General features: G+C 38.7%; 3 protein-coding genes across 3 annotated transcripts; 1 reads left to right on the top strand and 2 right to left on the bottom strand.

Annotated features, from left to right (window-relative positions):
- Nucleotides 1–4,051: 4,051 nt before the first annotated feature.
- Nucleotides 4,052–5,076, bottom strand: K441DRAFT_559452 (uncharacterized protein; the record flags this gene model as incomplete). The annotated part of the gene is made up of 2 exons (XM_067643455.1): nucleotides 4,052–4,467; nucleotides 4,512–5,076. Coding segments are annotated over 2 exons (981 nt in total), but the record flags the coding sequence as incomplete, so codon positions are not given.
- A 1,290-nt stretch (nucleotides 5,077–6,366) lies between these two features.
- Nucleotides 6,367–8,433, bottom strand: K441DRAFT_705454 (cytochrome P450; the record flags this gene model as incomplete). The annotated part of the gene is made up of 5 exons (XM_067653600.1): nucleotides 6,367–6,979; nucleotides 7,035–7,781; nucleotides 7,834–7,891; nucleotides 7,957–8,040; nucleotides 8,358–8,433. 5 exons carry the CDS (start codon nucleotides 8,431–8,433, stop codon nucleotides 6,367–6,369), a joined length of 1,578 nt encoding a protein of 525 aa, XP_067504184.1.
- A 400-nt stretch (nucleotides 8,434–8,833) lies between these two features.
- On the top strand, nucleotides 8,834–11,225 carry K441DRAFT_635974 (MFS general substrate transporter). The gene is given in 10 exon segments (XM_067646449.1): nucleotides 8,834–9,170; nucleotides 9,223–9,453; nucleotides 9,503–9,518; nucleotides 9,566–9,977; nucleotides 9,995–10,138; nucleotides 10,193–10,362; nucleotides 10,415–10,440; nucleotides 10,489–10,519; nucleotides 10,586–10,772; nucleotides 10,813–11,225. 10 exon segments carry the CDS (start codon nucleotides 8,867–8,869, stop codon nucleotides 11,008–11,010), a joined length of 1,719 nt encoding a protein of 572 aa, XP_067504185.1. The 5' UTR covers nucleotides 8,834–8,866; the 3' UTR covers nucleotides 11,011–11,225.
- Nucleotides 11,226–17,973: the final 6,748 nt, after the last annotated feature.

The following is a 17,973-nucleotide window of genomic DNA, read 5'->3' on the forward strand; positions in this document are numbered from 1 at the left end:
AATATTGGCGATATTGGTAAGCCTTAGGGAATTCCTATTGGCATAGGGAATCTTTCTAATGTTCCTTCTGGTAGTTTAATACATATAGACCTTCCTATAAGGAAGCTTTGGATCTATTTAACCATTAGTATAGAGATTCTTCGTTTCCGTAGGCAGTAAATGAGCCTCCGGTGTAATACGTTATTAAATACTTTGCTTATATTAAGTATAAGCAGGCTTACTATATCTTCGTTACCCGTTTGCTATATAGCGTATATCTTCTCTAGAAGGAGATATACCGCGTGTTTATAACTAGCTGCTGCTCTTCTACCTATATAGGTGCATGGTAGGAGGCTATAGGTGTCCGCTATAAAGAGCATCCGTTTTATAAGCACTTTATCCATAACCTTACCTACTATATTTAGTAAAGCTATTAGTCTATACATCTTAGGGTCCTTAAAGTCTCCTTTTTTTAGTTTTCTCAGTGCTATAGTAAATAATCTTCAAAAATGTGTAGGGCAGTATCCTACCATAAGGTATTAGTTAAATAGTTAGGTTAGTAGTTTTTTAGTTCTTTTATAGCCTCGTAAAGTATGCGACTTAGGAGTTAGTCCTCCTTTAGTGCTTTATTAGGGCTGGTTATTTTAATAGCTTATTTTACCTCCTAAGTTTTAATATCTGGAACCTATAAGGGGTTCGGGTATTGGTAGTTATATAGGTCTTTTAGATCTGCTAGTAGTGATATTAGAAAGAAGGAGGCCTTAAGGGCTATTATATTCCCTTCTATAGTACGTTATAGGGTACCTATTACGTCTCTAATATCCGGCGTAAATGTAGTTCTTATAATATTCTATTTTCGGGCCTAAGTATATAAGGACTAAAGTCCTTTTATATCTTTAATCTTGCTTACTTTATTTCTATATTCTATTCTAGTTACTTTCTTAATAGCCTTATCCTTCTCTCGCCTTGCTATTTGCAGTATAATATAGTTTTCTTTAATTAGGTATCTGTTAAACTGCCTATATACACATCGTTCCGCTTTAATAACTTATATATATTTATCCGTCTATTCTAGCTTAGATTGCGGGCTAAGCTTAGCTATTAGTATAGAGAGTTCCACGGCTTTAGTAAGAGTGTCTATAATTCTAATAATTGTTATATTAATTTAGTCTTATAATAGAACTAGGGGCACTTCTGGAAGATCTTAGAGTATATTATAGAAGATTTCTTTATTTATCTTCTTAAAGAGTTACCTAGTTAGCTCCTCCTCTTATTCCAATTAATATCCAAATACTATCTTTACTAGGAGGTGGTTAGAGCCCTTATTAAGCTCTTTATTAATTCTTATTTAGATTAGGTGGTCCGCTATATCTAAAGTAATAAAGCTAAGGTTAATTGTTGATGGGTTAATGCCTACTCCCTTAGCTGGCCTAGTAATAAGCCCTGGCTTAAAGCCTAACTTAAGCCTATTATTTTCCGTTACTTTAATAAGGTATTCCGCCGCTATCCTATAGTTATACCTGGCTTTAGGTCCTCCCTATCTAGGGTAGTAAAGGTTAAAGTCTCCTATAACTATAGTGCTGTAGTCTAATCCATTTATTTGTCTTAAAATATTATTTAGCTTTAGGAGTATGTATCCTCTTAGGAGGCCGTCCAACTAATCGTACGGTAGGAGGGGGTTTGGGTTATAGATATTAAATACGGTAATTATATACTGTTATTCTTTCCCTTAATTTGTAATTAATACTATAATAAGGTTACCACCATAGTCCGTAATATAGAGGTATTTAATTAGAATGCTTTTGTTAATAAAGAGATATATATATATCCCCTAGTAAGGTAGGTAATACAGGTAGAACCTATTACTAATTGAATTTATTATTATTAGGAGGTCCCTTTCTAGTCTCTCGCTACGCTATACCTCCTAAATAGCAATTACGTTATACTACTAGGTCCGCTTATCTTGCAGGAGCTCCTATATTCTTATATAGCTCTTTCCTATATTATATTATAGAACCCTAATAGTGTAGATATCTAGGTCTTCCGTTATTATAAACGGCCGGATATATCTGTTTATAGTAGTATAGGTACTTTCCCTAAACTCTGTATGGAGTACTATAAGCTCCTACTAAGGTTAGAGCCCTTATCCTTAATTTCTGCTTATTTGTCTATAATAATCTTAATTATTTCCCTTTCCTTCTCTTTCTCCTTTCTTAAGTTAGCTCTATTCCTACTCTTACTTTAGCTTATTATAGTATTATCTTTTAGCCTATTCTTCCTACTCTTTGTACTAAGTTTTGCTTTAGTAATATTGCGGTTACTCCTTTTTATCCGTATTAGTAACGTGTCCCGTTCCAGGTTACTATTACCCATCTTTCCTTCCTAGCTAGGCTTCCCGTTTAGGCTCCCTATCGGGCTTTATACTGCCCTTCTTTTATTACTCCTATCTATTGTTTCTGTTTTTATTCTGTTTATTTAGTTTATTATATTTACCGTGCTTTCCGTTATCTATAGTAATAGAACTAGGAAGCTCTATTAGCTTAAACTTTAACTTCCCATCTCTAATAGTTTTGGTAATATGTATACTAGGTTTTTAGGCTAGTATAGGTTTATATAGAGTCTGGCTTTCGCTTCTTCTATATATACTATCTCCTTTCTATAAATAGAGTAGGCTGGTGACCAGGTGGTATACTTACCTTAGTAAAAATAGCACTTAACCTATTCTGCCTTGCAGTCTTTTATATTATAATCTTAAGCGGCGTATTATCCGTATGTTTCTATTTCGCGATATTAGGTTCCTATATATCTATATTAGTAGTATTTAAAATATTATCTTACCTAGCAGGCGTGATTATATTTTTTAGTTCTCTTATAAATGCTATCCTAGTAGAGGACCTTTGTGTGGATTATGGTGTTCGCGCCTAGTACAGTCTTAAATTCTAGCACTAGAGATATGTCTCTCTGTTTCTCCTTTAGAGGCTTTAGCTACCTTTAATTAATAATCTTATAGTTACCGAGTGCCCTATAGTTCTCTAGCTTAAACTTTCTAATTACAGCCTCCTTGTCTATGTTAGTAACGGACTATATTAGTACGCCGTGTGCTACTACTCCGTATATAGGTTTTATTACTTAAGAGCTCCTTTTTAGTATCCTTTCCTACTCGTCTCCGTATTTACGCAGGTTATTTACTTATGCTAGCGTCTTAGCGAATATAAGAACGTCTCCAGATCTAAGGATCTTTAACGCGTTAATCTGTGCCTTATTTACTAGAGCGTTACCCAATTTAAATAGCATGCGTTAATCTGTGCCTTATTTACTAGAGCGTTACCCAATTTAAATAGCATGTTATTTAGCTTCTCCTAAATAACTTTATGCGGCTCTCTAAGGCTCTAAAGGACCTCCGTATTAGCCTTTTTGCTAAATTTAATAACTATATATCTATACTCTGATATGGCTAGAGTTGGGGTAACACTTATAGAGAGGCGTGACTGTACGGACGGGGGCGGTAGTGTGGCTGCAGTAACGTTCGCCTAGCTTTAAATGGCTGACTGTAGGCTTCTATTTTGTGCGGCAGGGGGGGTAGCTATCTCTTGGTTGTATTTGATATGTTTGACCGTGTTCTTAATAGCTTCTATTTAGCGTTTAAGACGCGTAAAGGTCTCTTTTAGTTTCTTTTCTGAGGGCTGTTTAAGGGCTGTTTTAATATATTTTAACACCAAATTAAAGAAGGGCTTATACACCCTATACGGAAGGGCCTTCCCGTCTACTTTTTCGTGCGGCGGAGTGCCGAATTCGAGGATTTTGGCGATTTTAACCGTGATGTTTTGACCGTGCGCGTTGTGGTTTAGATTAACGCGTCCTACTTTAGGCCACTGACCCTTCTTTTCGGCCATCTCTGGGTATCAGTCGATAGCCAGAGGGCTTGCAAGAAGAATGCAGCTTGATTTAAAACGCTAGGAGTTGTGGTTGTAGAGTTATTTCAAAAATTCAATTTTCGCAAAGATTCGTGTTCCGTTTAGGTTTTCCTATAAATCTCGCCAAAGTCTCTTAGACCAAGAAAACGATTACCGTCCTAAATCAGCTTAGCGGACGGTGCGGATATTCCAATATCCGCAATTAATTTCTTGGTCTGAGCTTCTGAGGTAAGGATTGTGCCCGGAGACGCTCCGCGTGGCTTCTTCCGGCCGATGATGTTGCGCGATGCTTCTCGAAAGCTATACTTTGGACCTCCCGTGATGCGCTGATCTTGCGTGAACAAGATACGGAAGGAGGCCAGGCATGCGACAACGATAGCAATATTCTGTTCGATAGAACTCCACATGTACGACCAGGAAGTGTCGGGCTGTTTCGTCAGCTTGCTGATAAGCGTGACCCGGAGAATGGCAAACACCATGGTGATGACCACAAGCGAGAAGATACCCGTTAGAGCCAGCTTTTTGGTAAGAGGAATTCGAACCTGCCATAGAATGGCGAAAGGAATCGTGGTGACTAATCTGTCAGCGGGAAGGAAGCAATAGGGAGGGCTGAGATACTTAGGCAGTCGGTGACAACATCCATAGCGCAATTGAACTTCAAGGTAAACAACGTCCAGTAGATCGCCGAGTCGGTAGAACACTTTTCGAATATTTTCGGAAGAGGAGCGACAAGACACCAGTACTGGGTATCCGCGAAGCATGCCAAGTAGCTGAGTATGGTGAAAACAAAAATGACCCACCACTGGATGCGAAGCGCGGTGAGATCTTGAGCAAGACGCTTGAAAAAGAGAAGAAACGAGATTTTGACCGACCATAGGCTGGTGTAGAACAACACCAAGACGACCATAGATCCTTTGTAGTATCGTTCCGTATCGTGGATGAAGTTTTGCGGAGGTGGCCAGACTTGCCCGCTTGTTACGAGAATGAATTTGTACATGAATTTACTGACTACCTGCCAGTCGATGGCTGTACAAAGGGCGGGTATCCAGGCCATGATGACGAAGCCGTCATCCCAAAAGATTCGTTTAAAGGTTTTTATACGAGCGAAAATTCGAATTCCTAGGAAAAGTAGGGATACCGCTACTCCACCCCAAATGGCGCCCTGAAGGCAGATTAGGTTTACAATGACGAGGGGGAGTCTAAACAAGGAAGGACAATGAAGCTTACAAGAAAGGCATCCTGGTCAACTTTCGCTGCCTTTGTTGCTGGCGGTCGAGAAGTGATTAAAGACATCGTACTGGCTGTTAGAATTCTCTAGATTTTAGGGTTAGTGAGCGCCTTAAAAACAGGAAATAAAGCCCAGAGATAAGCTATACCCTTTTATGGTCTTGTGGTTTCTTTTAAAGGCTAAAGAGAGTTAGTTCACCGGGAACGTCCTTAGGATGGCTGCAGCACGGATTCACGATTGTGCAAGGCTAGAAGAGATGGAGGTGGGAGCGGGAGTGCTAATCGGAATTCAACAATTCTTGGGTCATACAGTTCCCGGACAGGATCCGCACAGTAACACTTGGCAGTAACCTACTGTCGAAATCTTCCGCGAACCTGGCGGCTTAACGGGCGGTAAAGGAGGCTAAGGCACTACTTAGAAGCTACTTTAGCCTCTCTTACCTACTCCTTGCCTAGGGTAGTTAAATTTAGCAGTACCACTTCTATCTTTACCCCTGCTCTGCTCCCTCTTGTACTTCTATACAGGGATATAAGCAGAGACGCAAGTGAGCGGAGACGCAAGTAGAGACGCGAGCAGAGGCACGAGCAGAGGCACGAGCAGAGACGCCGGCAGAGGTAGAGAGTTGTACAGCTTGTACGAGCTCCGGCTTCTCTCCCCTTCGTGCGCTCGTAACACACCGAATTTCGCTTTCTTGCACACGAGCAAGTGCACATACATTGCTTACGGGTGCACAGCCTTTTTTATAAGTGCACAGTGTCTACGCAAGGTAGTGCACTTGACTGATTGTTAGCGAAATTGGGTGTATGTTGCGCGCGCACACTAGGGGTGGAGAAGCCGGAGCTCGTATAAGCTGCAGAGGCAGGGAGGCGTAGAGGCAGGAAGGCGTATAGTGAACACTAAAAAATAAGCTCTAAGCCACCGATTTTACACCGGCAGAATTAATCTAGGTGGAAGGTTCGGATAGTAAAGTTACCGCCAAGTGTCACTGCGGATCCTGTCTGTACGGTTCCCTAATAAGTTCGCTAAGCAGGGTTTTTCGCGGCTAGTAAGCTAAGGCTGAGATAAATACCCCACCCTAGACTTACATGATCTCTAGCAAATCATACGGGAAATGGGTTGTGGCGCGTTAACTATGCATATTAATTTAATCTGGGATCCGGGATCGTGGAAATAAATGAGGGCATGAAAATCCCAAATTTGGAAACCTTCCATTCTAGAAGCACTCTAGAATCCTGATGCCGCAAACTAATTCTTGGCCGAAGCCTCAATAAAGACGTCCATAGTTTTGACAGGTCCTGTGATACCCAAAGCCGGAGTGCTGTCGTCCAGTCTTGGAAAAGCCTGCTTACCCCCATTTGGCCCCATATTCTCGACAAGTTTCAGATCAAACTGACGAAATAGTATGGCAAGGAAACCAAAGACCTCCTCCTTCGCCAGTACGCGCCCTGGGCAGTAAGTCACGCCTCCACCAAAAGGGCGGTAAGATGGGTGCCTGGAAAGGCTTTTATTCTTCTTAAACCGGAGTGCATCAAACTCCCGGACGCTGTCACCCCAAACGTTTTCATTCATATGAAGCTGTCGTGAAGGAATAATGATTGCATTTCCAGGCTTAAGCAGCTTTCCACCGATTGTAATAGGGCTCATGACAATTCGACTGACCATGGCGCCTCCATTACAGTGAAGTGCTTCGCTAAAGATTGCATCCAGATTTGGGGCATTCGCGCATAGATACTTGATGTCGAGCTCGCCAGTGCTCCAAGCAGCTTCAGTTTCCTTCACCGCCTTGTTAAGTAGCCCGGGATTGTGCAATAAATGAGCGAGAACCCAGAAAGAAATGTTGTACTCATTTGAGTTTGCGCTACTCGACGGTTAGCTCAAATTCGGGAGTTCCCTTCGCGCAAGGGGAGACTTACGCCCAGTAAATCATGAGCAAGATGGATGCACTGGCCCGAAGATCAATCCCCATAACTTTTTGCCATGCAGTAATAATTTGGATGGACCAAGCCTGCTCATGCCTCTCTTCCTCAGACATTTGCAGGAATTGCTCCAAGACTTCAGTGAGTCTCCTTCGAGGCTCAGATACGGCGGAACCGAAAAGATCCGGATATTGGAAAAAGACCATCCACGCATTGTCGTTATATCGAAGCATATAATCAACAATATTCGGCTCGAATTGGTGGAGGTGGCTGCCGAACATGGACTGCGTAGTTGCTTCGACCAAACTGTACCTGCAAAGTTGCTTGAGTGAAAGAAGCTTCTTCGGACCAGAACTCTGGACGGTGCAAAAGTCCAAGTCTGGCCATTGCAGTGTTTTCAAGAGAGAATCGAGGAAAACTTTGCAGAAGACATCCATTTTCTCCCCCGGGAGAAGCTGTCTTCTGTACACGTCTTCCGTTAAGCGATTCAAGGATATAAGATCGGGATTGATGGGATTTCCCGGTAAATAGCACCTGTCGCCTGGTTGAGGAACATGCCACGCAAGCCTCAGTGCTTCTCCACTGAAACCGAAATTTGCTAAGAGTTCGTTTAAATGTCCGTCGAAGTGCAAGGCAGTGTTATCTTTGAAGGCCGCGGCGACATCATCGGGATTGGTGATAATGTATAACTTCTTCCGTAGCGTTTGAATCGCAAATATCTCGTGGGTGCGTCCAGTATAATTTCTGTGTAGATTCTGATAAGTATAGCACCTATAAAAGAAGAATGGAAACCCACAAGCCTCTTTCTAGAAGTTTATCGGAGTTGCCAAAGAATGAGAAGCTATGCCCGAAGACTAATAGTTTTGTGTCAGCATGGGAATGTAGACTACTGATGCGATTGCAGATATATGCAACTTACATGGGAGCCAATATGGCAGCTCTTTTGGGTATTGCGGCCTGAGGTATGGTTTGATCGTGAATTTCCAAAGCCGCCAAGATACCGCTATGATAATTACACTGAATGGAAACAGAGTGTACCTGTTCAGATGCAGTGATATCAAAAGTGATAATAGGTCAGTGAACATCTTGGTAAATATGGGGAAATGTTTTAATAAGAGTTTTGTAAGATGGAGTTCTAATATTTGAACAGTGGTCTTTACGATCCCGAGTTTACCGCTTTATACTTTCAGGTGATACATGATATCAAAGCATAGAGGTCCTTTCGCGGAGGAGACATGCATAGGACCTTCCCTAATCACTCGGCGCCGAATGATGCTCAAAAAATGAGGTCCGTTCATTCATTCGTGTATCAAGGGTTACCTGCTATTTTTCGAACCATGGTGCTTATTCCGCCTCCTACGGGTAGCTGATCGGGTGCAGTATTGTCGTCACTCATCATTAAGAGACCCACCGCCCATAGCTCACTCCACACCTTGGGTCACCTAAAGCCCGGGCATATTACCCACCACATAAGTCTTAGAAAGGTTCCAATTGTCTGTTCTCACCGGCTGTGGCAGGGATTCGGGTTGAAAACCGCATGCAAATACTTCCTGTCTTGCCGCTTTATCTTGTCTAGGATCTGCGCCTGGTATTTGAGAGATTATTCGGGCGTTGTTTAATTGCAGCACAGCATCAATCCAATGGAAAATATATGATCCATCTGCATTCCTCCGGCCTAATTTATGCTAATGCACACAAAGGGGGTTAGCGCGCCCGCCCAGATCAGCCCACTCTTGTTCCTGAGCGATGCAGAAAATGGTCGCTCGTTCGAGGTCTTGTTTCTTACCGCTCATCCTCCCGTCGCAAACTCGCGCCGCTCCACCGTTGCGATGTCAAGCGAGCATTCAGACGCGACACTTCCTAGAGACGACTTAGATTCTCACTTGCGCTCATGGAAGTTAGCAGTGGTCATCGGGTCTCTATGCCTAGGAATCTTCCTCCATGGTCTTGACATGAACATCATCGGAGTTGCTATTCCTAAGATCACAACCGATTTCAATTCGTTGGATGACATCGTTTGGTACGGCTCCTCATACCTTCTAGCGGTAACCGCATTCCAGCCCCTCTTTGGCAATTTCTACAAGTACTTCAATGCGAAAATTGTCTATTTAGTTTCCATTGCAATCTTCGAGGGTGAGTTCTCTTTACCTTTAAACCATCTAGTGTGCTCACTATGTGCTTTTAGTTGGATCAATCATAACTGCATCATCCCCGAACTCCAGCGTCTTGATACTCGGTCGATCTGTTCTCGGTCTGGGGGCAGCAGGCCTACTTCAGGGAGCTCTTGCTGTTATCGGTTATTCTGTCCGGCTGGAAAAGGTGCCACTGTATCAAGGTGTTGTTATCAGTGCTTTCGGTGTTAGTGTTTGCACCGGACCTGTCATTGGAGGAGTATTGACTGACCGAACTAGTTGGCGTGAGTGACCAAATATTTATTTTGTATGTCACTTGCTAAAGCGACTTAGGATGGTGTTTTTGGATGTGAGTTGCTACCAATTTTTTGACGCCGACTCTTGACTGTCACCCAGCAACGTCCCTTCCGGAGCGCTCGTGGTATTGGCAGTGATGACATTCGTTACCATTAAGCCAAAAGCGAATCAAATCAATCAGGCCCTCCCTCTCTCAGTAAAGTTGAAGCATATGGACGCGGTAGGTACTGTGCTCTTCGTTGCTGGTGTGTGCTGTCTCGTACTTGTCCTGCAACTGGGCGGGCAGAAAATTGCTTGGAAGAGCTCTAAAGCGATTGGCCTGTTGATCGGGTTTGGGGTTATGATCGGTGCTTTTTGTGCTCTTCAATTGAAGCGAGGCGAGTATGCAACCATCCCTCCTCGCGTGCTGAAAAAGCGATCGATCTATATGGGAGCGTTAATCCTCTTCTTCCTTGGAATGTCCAGCATGACGGCAAGTATCTCGAATCTCACTGAATTGTTCCTTTTGCTTGTCATTAACTTTGGCAGTATGCATATTATCTTCCGATATACTTCCAGTCCATTCAAGGAGTATCCGCTACTGAGAGTGGTGTTCGGTTTATCAGCCTCGTCTGTCCGCAGATCGTCGGTCTAGTTGTCGTTGGCGCAATCGTGTCGACATGGGGTTACTACGTGAGTTAGCTCTCACTTAAGGCCGATATGATAACAGCTGATGGAAAAACTAAGGTTCCGTATATCATTCTCGGAATTATCGTTACGAGTGTAGGCGCGGGCCTACTGACCACGCTCGATGCTGACACTCCGACAGTCAACTGGGCAGCATATATGGTTTTTAACGGTCTTGGGATTGGAATGGCTCAGCAATTACCTTACACGGCCCTGCAAGCCGTCTTAGAGTATGTAGTCTTCCCTTCCGCTCGCGGGAAACCGAAACTGACTATCTGATAGGCCAATCGATATTGCAACTGGAAATGGTAGGTTTCGCAGACAACTTTAGTGGCCGAAGAGTTAACGAGATGTAGCAATAGCAGTGTTTTCCTACCAACTTGGAGGGTACGTCCAATGTTCAACTTTAGTCTTACATTTGACAATTGAATATTTTCGTCTGACTACGAAAAGGGCTCTCGCCATAGCCATCGCACAAAATCTTTTCTTGAACACATTGGTCAAATCTATCCCAGCACATACCACCGCAATATCACCCCAAACTGTCGTATCTGTTGGCGCCACTGGCCTCGTGGGACTCACACGGTCTGCGGAGGTACTGCGAGCCGTGCGAGAGGCTTACGCCGAAGCGATCCGGCATGCACTGATTCTGGCATTGGCTGGAGCGTGTCGGCGGTCATGCACTGATTCTGGCATTGGCTGGAGCGTGTGGGGGGTTTCCATTTGCGTGGGGAATGGAATGGTTGAATATTAAGAAAGTTGCAGAAGACAGGAGGAAGCGAAATTTAGATAAGGGGGTCGAGCCGAAGAATAAAGAGGGGGTTGAGAGAGGGAGGAGGAATGAAGGGGATGTTGAGAAGTTAGAACGAGAGAACTGAATGTGTTACACACGCCTAGCATTTATGTTAGATGGCAAATGTTTCGTACTCAATTGTCGACCTGAATCGGAGTTCCTGACTACCATCGTAATACTGTCTGACGACCTAGATCGTCTATACGAACTATGTCTTAGTTGTCTCTCAATTTATAATTAAATGTCTCATCGAATGTCTCATTACATATTTTCTACTACCTATTTAACTCAGTTATCTAGGCCTACCTAATGTATATAAGAGAGCTTCTAGAGCCCTCTTTAAGAGATAGAGTTCTCATTCCTAATCGTCCGTTTAACAGTTATAAGCCTAGGCCGTCTACTACATTATCTTTAATTTAAAGCCTTTATTCCTATTAATTTCCATTATTATCTTAATTATAGACACCTATAAGAACCTCTTAATAAGAAACCCCTCCCGTTATTATATTATCTATTATCCTTATAAGCCTAAATAATTGAGACGAATAGATTAAGGTTATTAAGTTAAAAGCGAATAATAATCGTCTCTGGAGGTATATCGACTTATTAACACCTAAGACCGATCTGCTACAGCTTAAAGAACCTATTTAAGCCTTACCTAAGAATGCCAATAGCTAGGGAAAGATAAAGCTCGCGGACCTAGATAAGGAGGAGAAGGAGAAGCTCTATACGCTTAAAGCCGACTATAGGGATAATATAAAGCTATATAGAAAACAGCTATTAGCTTTTAATACGTTACGCAGCTATATCCTAAGCTCTATCTTATATACCTACCTTATCTACACGTTTAAATATACTACTACCTATAATGTCTTAGTATCTCTTAAGCAGAGAATTACTCTAACTAATAGCGCCTAAAAGCTTTAAGTAGCTACCCAGTATATAAGGCTTAAGAAATCGCCTTAAAACCAAAACTTTAAGGTCTAGTTATAGGAGTAGGAGATAGTATACACTAAATGCAAGGAGCTAGATCTACCTAAGGTAGATAATAATTATTTAGTAAAAAACTTCGTATATATAATTAAATCTATTATACTAAACTGGTTAAAATATTAGAAGAATTAGCTTAAAAGGCTTAAGTAGAAGAAGAAGACACTTTCTACCTTTTTTAAACTAGTCGAAATATACTAAAACTACTATTATACGGAGCTCACCTAGAAAGGAAAAACCTTATAAGGATCCTTTAGAGTTACCTTTAAAGATAAGTTACCGAATTCAAAGCCTAAATTAAAGCCTTAATTGTTAGCAGATAAGCAGAAAAAGGAAAGGCGACCGCCACTAGAGTGCCTATATGGAAAACGTTACTACTTTAATAAATACTAGTATATAGTAAAGTCAATTTCTTACCTATTTTGGTTTAAACTAAGTAACGAAATTTAAAAGAAGGTGGATAAGAAAATCGCTAATACAACACCTAAAATTAAGGCTCATATTAAGTAAATTAAAAAGGATAATTAAGCTAATAAGAAGGACAATCGAGCCAATAAAAAGCTAAAGAATAGTAGCAATTAGAGCTTATAAGGGCCAACTAGAGTCTTCGCGGTTTATTAAAGAGGAACCTATAATCTAGCTTCTAACTATAAGCTTTATAATAGTATTCTTCTTAACTTAAAAACTAATATATACGTCTTTAACAATAAAGCTAGATTTGTTAATGATATTAATCCTACCTTAGACTACCTCTATACTGGCTTATATATGGAAGAGATTATAGGATATAGAATAGTAGTAGTTATAATTAACCACCCTAAAGGTAAGAGGCAGATACTGCTTATAGGAGTAGCCTTTATACTAAGCTTTTATACTAACCTTATATATATCTAAAAGCTTAATAATAAAGAGAATACTCTATTCTATAATAATAACGAGACGTACGCTCACTATAAATACTACTATAGTTAGATTATAATTAAATATAATAAGCAAAAGAGAGACTTACTAAAGGCTTCCTTTGCGACTTAATTAAAACTAGTAAAGTATTTATTAAAGCCTCTACTAAATTAGGCAGAAGGCTATATATAGCACTAGTAATTAGGCTATATAGAAAAAGAGGTAATTAAGTAACTACCTTAGTTAGTAACGGGCGCAATTTTAAAAAGCCTAATAATATGTAACGGGATTAGCCCGGTTACAGTAGGAATGTCTTAGTGAAACACTTAACAGATAAATTCCGACACTTTGACCAAAATCTGCCAGATCAATCGAATTACCGAAGTCCGTCGAAGACCGCGTGCGTATATACGCACGCATCAACAACTAAGCCCCTAACTATTTAATTATATAATTCTCTTATTATTCCTTTCTCTTTTTTACGCAATGTCTTGTTCTTAGCGAGAGTTATATACCCTTAGATTTAGATAGAATTTATATTATTCCTTTAAATCTTCCCTAAAGTCTCTTCGCGCCCTTATATTACGTTGCGTTAATACTAATACCCTTAAAATGGCAAACAAACTTAAATCCGCCACGTTAACTATTATGGCCCTAGTTAGGGAATAAATAACTATAATGCAATAGTCCTTTATGGATACCTTAGCCTAGCAATAAACTATACTAGAAGCTTAGCATTAGTAATTAATTAAAGCAATATATAAAGAACTTTATAACGCTAAAGTACTCGCGTTAGAAACCCTAATAATAACACCTATAAACGAAATTAAAATAACTATATGCGAACCTAACCTATTGTTACGGACGCTTTAAGTACAATGTTATAACTACTTAGAGAGGAGTCGGAAGAAGCTAGTTAGTTAATCTAGGCACGGTCCAGAATGGAGCCGGTAGAGCTATGTGACGAGGAATAGTAACCGAGGTCACGTGATGTGATTTGTATAATCTGTAGGATCTATATAATCTATAACAGAGTAAATAGAGTATACGTATATTACGTATAAGAAGGATTTTATAGGAGTATAGTTGTGTATTTAAGGACCCTTAGTCCCTACCTAGGTGGTTTCTTCCTTATAGTAATTCTCAGAATATAATTAGAGTTAATCTATTAGGTAACCACTCCACCAGTTATTATTACGTTGTTAACTTTAATTTGTATTACCTATATACCTAGCCTAATAACGAGCCTATTGTAGTATTTACTACAAGGTTCTATTACATAATTACTACCTAGTTATGGTATTAAATATAGAAAGTCGAATAACATGCTACCAAAAGCAGCCACTATAATGTTATTAACGGCGGCAACTACTTTAAGGTTAGGAGGTAACACTAGTATAGCAGATACTAACTTATAGTAACCTATAACGGTCGGACAATTATAAGAGATAGTTAACTAGTTAATAACAAATAATGCAGCGTTAGAAGAAAGGATTAATGGGGTTAGTATAGTAAGGATTAAGTTACTATCTATTAAGAGATTCTTAGGAAAAAGGTTAAAGCTTAAAGGATTCCTTATATAAATGCACTTTAAAGTTATATAAGAAGGGGTAAAGCTACTAATACCTATGGATCGAATAGCATATGCGGGACTATTCCTATTAGGAAGAGCACTTAAGTGGTTTAAGCCTTACCTTATAGAAATATAGGTAAACGGAATAACAACTACTAATTAGGAGGTACGATTTATATTCTTAAGCTGGGAAGGGTTTATAGAGCGACTTATACAAATGTTTAGAGACCCGGAGGCAGTAACTACGGCAGAAAGAAAACTCTAAGACATTACGTAACGAACCTTAGCAATTAAGTACACGATGTAGTTTTAGACGCTAGTAATATAAGTTAAGTGGAATAATAGGGCGCTTATGGCATAGTATAAATAGGGACTTAAGGCTAAAGTCTAGGACGTAATTATCCTAATAGAAGATACGGATACCCTATAGGAGTTAATAGATTAAGTAATTAAGATTAATAATTGGATCTACTAAAGGGAATAGGCTAAGAGAGGTTAGGATAGAGTTTTATAGTTGTATAAGATATAGAGTACGCAACAACTAAAGCTAAGTTAGAAACTATAGTATGGCGCAGAACTAATGGACTTAAGTAATATTAAAGAAGCCTATAAGAGATGGAGTAAGAAACTATAAAAACCTAGAGGTTAAGGATCTAGTAATTATAGGACTAAGGAGTAGAGGCTAAATTAGGGATCTTAGTAGTAGAAGACGTTTAGGCGGACTTTATAGCAAAGTTAGTAGTTTAAAGATGGAGCTTATATAAATTGCGGGAAATAAGGTTACTTTGTAAGGGATTGTAAAGATAGTTAGAGTTACTATATAATAAAGGGAACTAGACTAATAGTAGAAGACATATATATATAGAGGGATAATAGTGTACTATAAGGAACAAAAGAGTGTTTAATTAAAAGTTTCGCGTTTTATTATAATAACGTATACTAAATTTATAAAGACGCTAAGTATAGCGTAAGCTATTAGCTATAAAAGCTAAAATCCTTAGAATATAGGGGAACTAATAAACTATTACGCAGATCGGATATTAAAGACGACAAGTTTAATATAGGCGAAACATTTATAGACGATAAGGTAATAAAGGCAGCTTACTAGGAGCGTATAAACCTTAAAGAAGTTATATTAGAAGTAGAGACTAAGACCGCTATAGAGTAAGGTTTAGTAACGGGTATTATAACACCGTTAGATACGGCATCTATTGCTTTATAAGATAAAAGGAAGAGCGTCTTATAGAGACTAAGTAAGTAGACGACTGCTAGTGCTAATTTATTACTTAATAAAGGCAAAAGGCTAAAGGCTTAAGATTTTTAAAATAAGATAAGAGATGACTAAGATTCTTAAGATGAGATAAGGTATGCTTAAGGACCTATAATAGATAGAAACCGATAGAGTAGAGCAATAGCTTAGTTTAAAGATATATAAATAAGCTTAGGATAGAGTTTCCTATAGGTATAAGATTCTTAAGATAAAATAAGTAAGATTTAAGACTCTTAAGACGAGATAAGAATACCTAAGCCTAGTTAGACTAAGGTAGGAGCTAAGCTTAGAATAGAAGCAAGCTTAGGATTAAGGATCCTATAGGACTAAGATTTTAAGATATAAATAAGGACTATTAACAAGATTAAGAAGTAAGAAGACTTTAAGGATCTACATATAAGACGCAAATAAAAAGAAACTATAGAGGAATTTAGAGTATAAATTACCTCGTAGTAAGAACAGAAACTAGATAAGAGGTCTAGCATACTAGGTTATATAAGGGATAGAGTATTTATATAAGGAATTACTAATAGGCTTAGGATAGGCACACTAAGAGCTAAGTGGCTTACTAAACTAAAATAAGAAGAGGATCTAGGGATTTTAACTAGGTTTAAGGAACGATATATAAAAGGCTATTATAATATAGTAATAAGAAGATACTTCCTTATGGATAAGCTGTATACACTTTAGTAGCTATACTAAAAGTGGTATAGGCAAAGGCATAATAATAAGTGGGAAGATTTCTATATATAGCTGGATAAGAAAGTTATTTAAGACTACCTAATTATAGAAAAGGCTATAAGTTATATTAAGGGAGTCTTAATTATAATATTAAAAGATCTAGAGGAGTAATTAGAGGACTAGAGAAGTGAGAGGCAAATCTTAGTACCTATAAATAAAGTTATAACGCTTAGATTAATATAAGAAAGGTTTAAACTTAAGGATAAAGACGAGCTAAGAGTCGACCTAAAATATTAAGTATACTATATATTGGCATAGATTGCATATATAGATAATATATATAATATATATAGAGCACCTAAAGATAAGAACCGGAAGTACCTAGTAAGGATATATTGGGTACTGGATAAGGCGAAGTATAGAAATGTTAAGTATATATATAGTTAGCACCTAGTAGAAGTATAAACCTAGGGGGACTTAATACTTTAACTAGAAAGATTCCTTACGGAAAAATGCCTAGATAGATAATAGTAGTGAGAATGCCTAGAGAATACGTATCTATAGTATATTAAAGATAAAAAGCGAACTAAGTATTAGCTAAAAGTGGACTAAGTATAAATAGGATTAAGTAGCTAATAGTTAGGAAAAGTAGAGGCCTATAGGACTAGAGGGAACTAATAGTAGAGCCTTAGACCCTTAAAGGAATTTAAGGATAATACCTAAATTTATAAGTTAAGTGGCAAGATTAGTAGTTTAAAGTATTAATAGATAGCGGAGTAATAAGGAACTATATCTTATTAGCAGCAGTTAAAAGAATGGGGTTACTATACAGGAAAAAGGAGCATTCTTACCTATTAGTAATAATTTTAGGAGATCTAATAGCCTATAAAAAAGGCATTATTAATCCTAAAATAGGACCTATTTAGTTAACTATTAAAGGAAAATAAATTAAGATGTCTTTTAATATATTACTATTGGGGAATAATAAGGCAGTATTAGGAATGCCTTAGTTATAGGAATATAATCTAAGGATCGATTAGATTATGGGTTAGGTTAATATTAGGAATACTTAACGCCGTAAAATGCGATAATAAGCTAAGATGGTATAGTACTAAGTAGGAGCAACCTATAAAAAAATAAAAAAAAAAGGACTAAGTTATGTACTAAAGAGATACCATAAATATAGCAAGAAACTATGGTTACTAGAAAGTAAGAAGCTGTTAAAGTATATAGTATAGGACTATAAGATAGAATTAGAAGAAGAAATAAGTTTAAGGTTTTTTCTAATTTATAAGCTTACCGAAGAAGAAGGTAAAGTACTAAAAGAGTTTAGTTAGGAAAACCCATAAAAGGGATATATTAGACTATTATAGTTATTAGCGGGTTATCTAGTACTATTTATACTAAAGAAAAACGGTAAACTAAGGCTATATATCGACTATAGACAGTTAAACAGTATTACTAGGAAGGATAGGTATCCTTTACCCTTAATTAGCGAAATCTAAGATAGGATAGGTAATGTATAAATCTTTATAAAGATAGATCTAAGATAGGCGTACTATTAGATTAGAATTAAGGAAGGCGATAAATAAAAGGCAGCCTTTAGATTAAAGGAAGGACTATATAAACTATTA

The sequence above is a fragment of the Cenococcum geophilum genome, assembly GCF_001692895.1.
Source record: "Cenococcum geophilum 1.58 unplaced genomic scaffold K441scaffold_20, whole genome shotgun sequence".
NCBI classification, from domain to species: Eukaryota; Fungi; Ascomycota; class Dothideomycetes; order Gloniales; family Gloniaceae; genus Cenococcum; species Cenococcum geophilum.